At 39.0% G+C, this 10,447-nt stretch overlaps 1 protein-coding gene across 1 annotated transcript; it reads left to right on the forward strand.

Moving 5' to 3' along the window:
- Positions 1-1,859: 1,859 nt before the first annotated feature.
- On the forward strand, positions 1,860-6,137 carry LOC140278084 (endonuclease domain-containing 1 protein-like). Its single transcript, XM_072372973.1, has 2 exons — positions 1,860-2,183; positions 4,632-6,137. The coding sequence occupies exons 1-2, from the start codon at positions 1,908-1,910 to the stop codon at positions 5,253-5,255; spliced, it is 900 nt and encodes a 299-aa protein (XP_072229074.1). The 5' UTR covers positions 1,860-1,907; the 3' UTR covers positions 5,256-6,137.
- Positions 6,138-10,447: the final 4,310 nt, after the last annotated feature.

The raw sequence follows: 10,447 nt of genomic DNA on the forward strand, positions 1-10,447 counted from the left end.
ATACGGTCCATAGTTTTGGCTGAGGAGTAAGTAAGCAATTCAGTTTGGGTCAATAAAAGCAAAAATAAGATTCTTAGAGTATAAAGTGTTGGTGTTTTATCTGTTGGATCATTTATCTTTTGTTATCAGTTCCCTCTGCTTCATCCTCCCGGATCAGACCTTTGCTCTGGCTGTTGTCTTTGCAGTCGTGCACGCAGCGCTCTCCTTGGTTAAATCACTTTTTGTTTGCAGCCCTGGCACAAACGCCTCATGTAGAAGGGGATATTGAGGGGTTAATTCCTATTGGCTGGTGAGTTTTTGAGCGACTGCTTTGCCCAGCGCACATGTTTTGATGGACTCTTTTATGGAGACAAATCAGTCTCATGATCGTTACAAATGTGTATTAAATTATTTACAGCCGTGTCCAACAGAAACTTTGCATACTTGTAAAAGTGTGTGTGTTCAAATTAGGGCTACGATTATTTAAGTAATCGAGTATTCTCTCGATTATTCCAATAGATTCATCCAATAATCAAATAAGACTTATTTCTTCTTTATTAAAGACAACTATTCACTAGATAAGAGAGAAAGTCTCTTGAAATGAACCAATCATGAATGAATTGTTCAGGAAATGCAACAAATTATTGAACTGCATCTCAAAGGAACAAAACCAATCTATGCACTTATGTGCCATATTAAGACAATTTTACTGACGCTACACACTGCAATCAAACAAATATAGCGCAACAAAAAAGTATTTTCTTTTATACCAGATAATTCTGATATTGAACAGTACTATATTGTGCATTTCTATTGTGAATTTTCCCATTGAGGGACAATAAAGGGAAATCTAATCTAATCTAATCTATAGAACTGTGGGCATTAGCTTTCTGCCTATAGTCCAGCTGTGTTAACATCTGTTTGCTTCTCTCCTACTGTCTGTATTTTAATGCAGCTGAAATCCTAATTAAGCCCCTTATTTACCTTTTTATTGTCTGTTATCAGAAAACACAGTGAATCAGAAACAGAGAGTGAAACAGCAGTTAACGCAGTATAAATCAAGCTAGCTACAAACATTGTGTGACAGTAAAAACTTATGGCTGCTTTTAAAACTGTGTTGAACACATAGATGTTAAGAAGAAGAAAAAACAGACGATAAAAATTAAGTAAATTAAGTTAAATAAAACACATACCGACAAATACGAGTCTTCCCCCTCAAAATATTAGCATACAGCTAAGACTGCGTTGCTAAATGCTAATATTAGAAAAGTTGTGCTAATTGCTAAGGCGGCTAATCGTGAGTTAGCCTTAGCATGCTATGTGATGTTGGTTCCTTAGGTTTCTTCATTTCTTCTCATTTTTAACATCGAAGTGTGTCTGTTTGAAAATGTGTTTCTAACATTGTTCTGTTGTGTTGTGCATTGAAGTCCTAGATTCCTGATCTGATCTAGTTACATTAATTAAAGGAACCAAAGACAAAAACGAACTTACAAAACAGGGATGAGAAGCTAAGAAGAAGTTGAAACAGAAGCAATTCATCCCCAACTAAACCTGTGTTGTTGAGCAAATATCTTTACATTTAAATAAGCAGGTTGCTTTGCAGCCCAGGCTGGAGGTATAAAAAGGGAAGATGAGATGCTGGGGTGATAAGCCAGCCATGAAACATTATTTACTGCATACAGAACTTAATGCTTATACAACCCCAGAGTGTAATAGAGTGTGCAACCGTCACAGCAGAGAGGTTCAGTGGACTTATTTCCTGTAAAAAAAAAAGTTGGAACTCAAGTTGAAACTGCTTCTGCTTTCCTTGAAAGGTCATGTGCTGACGAAAAGGGAACGACCTTCAGTTTACTCTCATGTGTCTGAGAAGGCATGACACATCTCGCCAGAGAGCCTGATTGCAACCCCAGCGACTGATTCAACCTAACATGCCACATTTGTGCTCTCTGGTCCTCCTGGCCTTCACCGCCAGCTGCTGCCCGTGTGTGGCTGATGTTGGGGACTTCGCCCCATGTCTGCAGTTTTTCTACAGCTCTTGGCCTCCGAAAGGTCTGACAGGGACGCCGATCTGCCAGCGTTTCATCAACCAGTATCGCTTTGCCACGTTGTACAGTCGAGCTCGCCGCTCGCCGTGGTTCTCAGCCTACTTGTACACAGTACCTCAGGGAAAGAGGCCCAAAGCATCCTGGAAGTTTGAGCCACAGGTGAGGAGGTTTCAATATACTGTTTAGTGGTTGATTTCTACAATAAATCTACTTTTATGAACGTGAAAGGCTTATTTAAAGTGGAAGCACATCAGTGGTTTTGCTTGTTTCACTCTGACACTCTAAGAAAACGAGTTCTCTTTTTGTAGAAAATGCTGATCTAGTTTAGCATCAGTTACAAATTATCACAACTGTTTACAGTAACTCTTTAATTTTTTATTTTTAAAAAGGAGGAAATGAGTCCCAGTAAAGCAGAACTGATTATGTGTGCGTTCATGGTCGGGCTGCTCTGCGGGGTGAAGTCATACTGTTCAGCTGTTCCTCTCTGTAGGACCCTGGAGGAGGCATGACTGCAGTAAATGAGAATTATTAATCTGCCACGATGGACAGCTTTAGATGTATATGGCTTATTGGTGCCACATCAATGTGGCGATACAGATCAGTAACTCTCTGTGATGTTTAAACAAGGATGATATAACACCTTCTTGTAAACAGTTAGTAATAAATCATACAAAAAAAATGTTTTTAAGCCGTCACGACCTTGAGAAAGCCTCCATGCCCTAATAAGTTCAAGGTTAGACTACTGCAATGGACTTTATGTCTGCGTCTCCCAGACTTCTCTCAGTCGCCTTCAACTTGTGCAAAACTCTGCTGCTGCCCGTCTTTAACCAACACTAACAGACCTGTGCACATCACTCCTGTTCTTAACTCCCTTCATTGGCTTCCTGTCCTTTATAGAACTGATTTTAAACTTTTGTTTGTTTTTAAAGCTCTTATCGGCCTCACCCCATCGTATTTATCTGAGCTTTTAACTGTCCGTAATCCTGGTAGAGCTCTGAGGTCAACAAATCAACTTTTTCTGGAAGTGTTCAGGTCCAAATACAAGCTCTGGGGTGCCCCCAGGCTCTGGAATAAGCCCCCCCCCAGATGCGTCTTATTTCTGACCTGGGCCTCTTTAAATCTAGGCTAAAAACCTACTTATTTCAGATGGCTTTTAATACCCAGTGTTATGGTGACACTTTTATATTATCTTATTAAATTTTGCTGTATTTTATTGCGTTTACTGTTATTTTATTGTTTTGTACTTATTCTTTTCTTTATTTATTATCTGCTGTAAAGCACTTTGGTACCGAAATGGATTGTTGTAAAGGGCTGTAGAAATAAATCACATTTACATTTACATTTACAAAACTAGCCAACTTATGCACCTGAAACATATTAACCGCTGTATTGCTTTTCCAACTGGAGGCTCTCACCTTCTTGTTTCATTAAATCTGGGTGCTGATCTCTTTGTTGTTTAGTCAGGCAGTTTATGAGCACCGTGTGTCTCTGTTTTAAATTACATCGAGCAGATAATTGAATGAATTCAAGCAATAAATACATTTTTTTTTACTCTGGATCATCAGTGAAACCAAGTTTGATACGTTTTTCAGAAATAAAACGGAAATGATCTTTAGCCAAAGCAACACAAACCCAAAAAGGTAAAAAAAGACATCAAAAGATGTAATTTGGGTCTTATTCTAATCTGATATAGATACATAGGTTAGGTGTTTTGGCTTTGTCATGAACCCTCTGGGCTTTGGCGTTAGTTCATGTCTAAGCAATAAGGATGAGTTTTACTTAACTCTGTTAGAGATTTGAAGAATGTGAATGAACTCAGAGATATATGCAGAAGCCTTACAGTGCAGTACTCTGTACCTAACTGGATCCCAAATGCAACATCAAGGCAGTAGAGGGGTGATAGGAAACCCACCGCCTGACCTGGAAAATAGGCTACTGAAAGCATTCTTACCCCATTAAAAGTGATAGAGAGCTAAATAACTATGTGAGGGGAAGAAAATACTTTTAAAGCAGCACCAGAGAAGTTTGTGAACGGTAAAAACTACGCGCTTTTGACTCGTTTTGAAGGGCACGGACCTTTCTTATGCACATTTAGGGGCGTGTAAACGCCGTGGCGCTCAGATACCACAGTTCACAACTTTGGTTTCTAGCTCTGCACCACATCGTTTTGCTTCACAGTTACTTGACATTTTTGTGGGCTTTTGATGGTGTCTTTGTGGTCTCTTCAGTGTAACAAATACTTGTGTATGGCTGTGCATGTGCAGGGCTCACAATATGTTTTTATGACAGTGGAGTTGCATCCCACAACTGTAGGGGGAGCTAAAGAGCAAAACAATTGCAATCATTTAGCAGACGCTTTTATTCAGAGCGACTTAGAAGTGAGGAACATGCTGTTGAGCGATGTGAGGTTTAGAATCTGACCCGAGGACACTTTCAGATATTAGCTGGTCAGGTCTGGGTCCATCCAGCAACCTTCCAGATGAAAAACAGTTGCTGCATCCCCTGAACTACCTCTACCTTTTAATACTTTAAACCACACAATGAAGTCTGTTGGTCATGTGATCAATTCTAAGATGATATCACTTATTTCTCCTGGTTCTTAAACAGTTAACCTACCCAGGAGCTGATGGCAACATGAGTCCCTTCCCGCCAGGCCCCTTGGACCAGAACGTGGTGGAGAGCCAGGCGGTGAAGCCTGACTATGGTAACACCAACTACTCTCGCGGCCACTTGAACCCCAGCCTTCACCACCAGACCCATGAGACACGCTCCTCCACCTTCACCCTCACAAATGTGGTTCCCCAGAAAGCGGGATCTAATGACGGGCCGTGGGAAACCCTGGAGCAGACCGTCAACAAGACCATAGCGGCCTACTGTCTCGGAGAAGCCTACATAGTGACTGGCATCATCCCATACCGCGACAACGAGCCCTGGCTCAAGAATCATCGGGTAGCGGTGCCGGAGTATATCTGGTCCGCGTACTGCTGCCCAAAGTACAACCACAGTCTGCCTGAAGAACTGAAAGACACCTTTCCCACATTTGCAGCCATCGGGCGCAACGACCCCAACAGCACGGAGGAGATCGTGCCCATTGACAGGACGGCCAAGGAACACCTCAGGGGATACGATGTGAGGCACATGCCTCTGGAAACACTTGAGATGTACCTGAAGGACAGGTTCAGGACTGTGGTCAGTGTTTTTTATGAGCAGTGCACCGGGTCAGAAAACTGACAGTTTTCACGCTGCTTTCATTTCATTCAGAACTTTTTCAACACATCTACGAGTAAAGTGAGAAAATGCATCATAGTACGTCTTTAACTTAAAAAAAAGGCTCATTAAAATGTGACTACAGCAATGATTCATACGGTCTTCCATCGGTATGGAAGCAGCTCGATTACTTTGGACTGGATCTGAACCATCCTGGAATAACTGAACCAAACACAAACCCTAACTGGGGCTGACCCAGACTCAAAGAGACGATCTGACTCCAACTAGAATAAAACACTCTGATTGTATGTCTGGAGAAGCTAGATTAGATTCAACTGGTCTCAGAGACCCTTAAAGAACCATAAAACCTGAAGATAGACCACACGTACATCTGGGTATAAATACTTACACCTTTGACATGCAAACTGTACGACCCTGTGCACAGTACCAAAGGATATTCTCCAATAAAGATGATTGTTTCCAGCCTCGTTGATAAGAAAAACGTTCCTAACACGAACAAACTGGAATAGATCAACAAAGTCAGTCAGACAGATTGACCCAAACTGGAAAACAAGACCTGAACTGGAATAACTAATACAGAGCCTAACAAATACCCTGACTGTCTCAAAATCAGTCCATCTGCCTCTGAGAAAGGTCCATCCATCCATGTTCTATACTCAGGAAAAGGGAAATACTATACTATGGAATTAAAACAGCCTTTAAACAGTATATAAAACGTAAATTATGTCAATCCAGTCATTTTGAATGGGTATATATGTGCAAACCATTGACTGGTAGTATATTGACTCTTACTAGAAGCTTTCCTGTTGGACTCTTTGCCTCCAGTCTTTGGGTTGAGCCAAACCTAATCAGCTGCTGCCTGCAGCTTGTAGAAAAACATCTCACCTTAGTGAGGCAGAAGAAGTATAAACTGATGTTTAAACGATGAAAGACTGGTTTGTGACGCTTGCACTAAAGACCTAAGACCACTAGGTGGCGTCGTTGTGCAACATGTGCAGATGGTGGACGCTGCAGCTGTTGGGTCCACAACTAAGTTTTACCTTTTTATCATTCAAACAAATGCCAGATCATGTAATCTTATAAAGTTTCTTTCTTTTATTTAGATATGTTAAAGTAAGAGATCATTTTAGTGGATTAGCTTTTTATTTATAGATTAACTAAATAATTTACTTTACATTCTTGTGTTGTTTGGTTAAAAATGATCAATAGCAGAATAAGTGCTCAGATGATGCATAAACTAAAGGATTAGAAGCCCTGTAAGACAAATATACAGTCACATATTAATGTGGAGGCACTTGTTCTGCAGAAACTGTTGTTTTTGTATTGTTTATGTGCATCGTGTAGTTTGGGTATGCAGCTTTCTCCTGAATCCCACTCACAGATAGACACATAAATCTGAGTAAAGCAAAGATTAATGACGTCCGAATGAAGAGTGAGAGCTATGATTACAAACTGTGTCTCCTTTTGTTTTGATTTTTACTATTTTACCAATTATTTGTGACAGCTGGAGCAACTCTTAAGCATCTACAGAGGTCGAAATGCCTAAAAATGGTGGAAAAACCTATTTAATCTGTAACCCCAGTAGTTTCACCCTCTCTTTGATGAAAAAAGCCTAAAAATGGTGGAAAAACCTATTTAATCTGTAACCCCAGTAGTTTCACCCTCTCTTTGATGAAAAAAGCCTTAAAATGGTGGAAAAACCTATTTAATCTGTAACCCCAGAAGTTTCACCCTCTCTTTGATGAAAAAAAGCCTAAAAACGGTGGAAAAACCTATTTAATCTGTAACCCCAGTAGTTTCACCCTCTCTTTGATGAAAAAAGCCTAAAAATGGTGGAAAAACCTATTTAATCTGTAACCCCAGTAGTTTCACCCTCTCTTTGATGAAAAAAGCCTAAAAACGGTGGAAAAACCTATTTAATCTGTAACCCCAGTAGTTTCACCCTCTCTTTGATGAAAAAAGCCTAAAAATGGTGGAAAAACCTATTTAATCTGTAACCCCAGTAGTTTCACCCTCTCTTTGATGAAAAAAGCCTTAAAATGGTGGAAAAACCTATTTAATATGTAACCCCAGTAGTTTCACCCTCTCTTTGATGAAAAAAAGCCTAAAAACGGTGGAAAAACCTATTTAATCTGTAACCCCAGTAGTTTCACCCTCTCTTTGACGAAAAAAGCATTAAAATGGTGGAAAAACCTATTTAATCTGTAACCCCAGCAGTTTCACCCTCTCTTTGATGAAAAAAAGTCTAAAAACGGTGGAAAAACCTATTTAATCTGTAACCCCAGTAGTTTCACCCTCTCTTTGACGAAAAAAGCATTAAAATGGTGGAAAAACCTATTTAATCTGTAACCCCAGTAGTTTCACCCTCTCTTTGATGAAAAAAAGCCTAAAAACGGTGGAAAAACCTATTTAATCTGTAACCCCAGTAGTTTCACCCTCTCTTTGATGAAAAAAGCCTTAAAATGGTGGAAAAACCTATTCAATCTGTAACCCCAGAAGTTTCACCCTCTCTTTGATGAAAAAAAGCCTAAAAACGGTGGAAAAACCTATTTAATCTGTAACCCCAGTAGTTTCACCCTCTCTTTGATGAAAAAAGCCTTAAAATGGTGGAAAAACCTATTTAATCTGTAACCCCAGTAGTTTCACCCTCTCTTTGATGAAAAAAGCCTAAAAATGGTGGAAAAACCTATTTAATCTGTAACCCCAGTAGTTTCACCCTCTCTTTGATGAAAAAAGCCTAAAAATGGTGGAAAAACCTATTTAATCTGTAACCCCAGTAGTTTCACCCTCTCTTTGACGAAAAAAGCATTAAAATGGTGGAAAAACCTATTTAATCTGTAACCCCAGCAGTTTCACCCTCTCTTTGATGGAAAAAAAGCCTTAAAATGGTGGAAAAACCTATTTAATCTGTAACCCCAGTAGTTTCACCCTCTCTTTGATGAAAAAAGCCTAAAAATGGTGGAAAAACCTATTTAATCTGTAACCCCAGTAGTTTCACCCTCTCTTTGACGAAAAAAGCATTAAAATGGTGGAAAAACCTATTTAATCTGTAACCCCAGCAGTTTCACCCTCTCTTTGATGAAAAAAAGTCTAAAAACGGTGGAAAAACCTATTTAATCTGTAACCCCAGTAGTTTCACCCTCTCTTTGACGAAAAAAGCATTAAAATGGTGGAAAAACCTATTTAATCTGTAACCCCAGTAGTTTCACCCTCTCTTTGATGAAAAAAAGCCTAAAAACGGTGGAAAAACCTATTTAATCTGTAACCCCAGTAGTTTCACCCTCTCTTTGATGAAAAAAGCCTTAAAATGGTGGAAAAACCTATTCAATCTGTAACCCCAGAAGTTTCACCCTCTCTTTGATGAAAAAAAGCCTAAAAACGGTGGAAAAACCTATTTAATCTGTAACCCCAGTAGTTTCACCCTCTCTTTGACGAAAAAAGCATTAAAATGGTGGAAAAACCTATTTAATCTGTAACCCCAGCAGTTTCACCCTCTCTTTGATGAAAAAAAGTCTAAAAACGGTGGAAAAACCTATTTAATCTGTAACCCCAGTAGTTTCACCCTCTCTTTGACGAAAAAAGCATTAAAATGGTGGAAAAACCTATTTAATCTGTAACCCCAGTAGTTTCACCCTCTCTTTGATGAAAAAAAGCCTAAAAACGGTGGAAAAACCTATTTAATCTGTAACCCCAGTAGTTTCACCCTCTCTTTGATGAAAAAAGCCTTAAAATGGTGGAAAAACCTATTCAATCTGTAACCCCAGAAGTTTCACCCTCTCTTTGATGAAAAAAAGCCTAAAAACGGTGGAAAAACCTATTTAATCTGTAACCCCAGTAGTTTCACCCTCTCTTTGATGAAAAAAGCCTTAAAATGGTGGAAAAACCTATTTAATCTGTAACCCCAGTAGTTTCACCCTCTCTTTGATGAAAAAAGCCTAAAAATGGTGGAAAAACCTATTTAATCTGTAACCCCAGTAGTTTCACCCTCTCTTTGATGAAAAAAGCCTAAAAATGGTGGAAAAACCTATTTAATCTGTAACCCCAGTAGTTTCACCCTCTCTTTGACGAAAAAAGCATTAAAATGGTGGAAAAACCTATTTAATCTGTAACCCCAGCAGTTTCACCCTCTCTTTGATGAAAAAAGCCTTAAAATGGTGGAAAAACCTATTCAATCTGTAACCCCAGAAGTTTCACCCTCTCTTTGATGAAAAAAAGCCTAAAAACGGTGGAAAAACCTATTTAATCTGTAACCCCAGTAGTTTCACCCTCTCTTTGATGAAAAAAGCCTTAAAATGGTGGAAAAACCTATTTAATCTGTAACCCCAGTAGTTTCACCCTCTCTTTGATGAAAAAAGCCTAAAAATGGTGGAAAAACCTATTTAATCTGTAACCCCAGTAGTTTCACCCTCTCTTTGACGAAAAAAGCATTAAAATGGTGGAAAAACCTATTTAATCTGTAACCCCAGCAGTTTCACCCTCTCTTTGATGAAAAAAAGTCTAAAAACGGTGGAAAAACCTATTTAATCTGTAACCCCAGTAGTTTCACCCTCTCTTTGACGAAAAAAGCATTAAAATGGTGGAAAAACCTATTTAATCTGTAACCCCAGTAGTTTCACCCTCTCTTTGATGAAAAAAAGCCTAAAAACGGTGGAAAAACCTATTTAATCTGTAACCCCAGTAGTTTCACCCTCTCTTTGATGAAAAAAGCCTTAAAATGGTGGAAAAACCTATTCAATCTGTAACCCCAGAAGTTTCACCCTCTCTTTGATGAAAAAAAGCCTAAAAACGGTGGAAAAACCTATTTAATCTGTAACCCCAGTAGTTTCACCCTCTCTTTGATGAAAAAAGCCTTAAAATGGTGGAAAAACCTATTTAATCTGTAACCCCAGTAGTTTCACCCTCTCTTTGATGAAAAAAGCCTAAAAATGGTGGAAAAACCTATTTAATCTGTAACCCCAGTAGTTTCACCCTCTCTTTGACGAAAAAAGCCTAAAAATGGTGGAAAAACCTATTTAATCTGTAACCCCAGTAGTTTCACCCTCTCTTTGATGAAAAAAGCCTAAAAATGGTGGAAAAACCTATTTAATCTGTAACCCCAGTAGTTTCACCCTCTCTTTGATGGAAAAAAATCCTTAAAATGGTGGAAAAACCTATTTAATCTGTAACCCCAGTAGTTTCACCCTCTCTTTGATGAA

The sequence above is a fragment of the Leuresthes tenuis genome, unplaced genomic scaffold (genome assembly GCF_036924035.1).
Source record: "Leuresthes tenuis unplaced genomic scaffold, fLeuTen1.0.hap1 SCAF_20, whole genome shotgun sequence".
Taxonomy (NCBI): domain Eukaryota; kingdom Metazoa; phylum Chordata; class Actinopteri; order Atheriniformes; family Atherinopsidae; genus Leuresthes; species Leuresthes tenuis.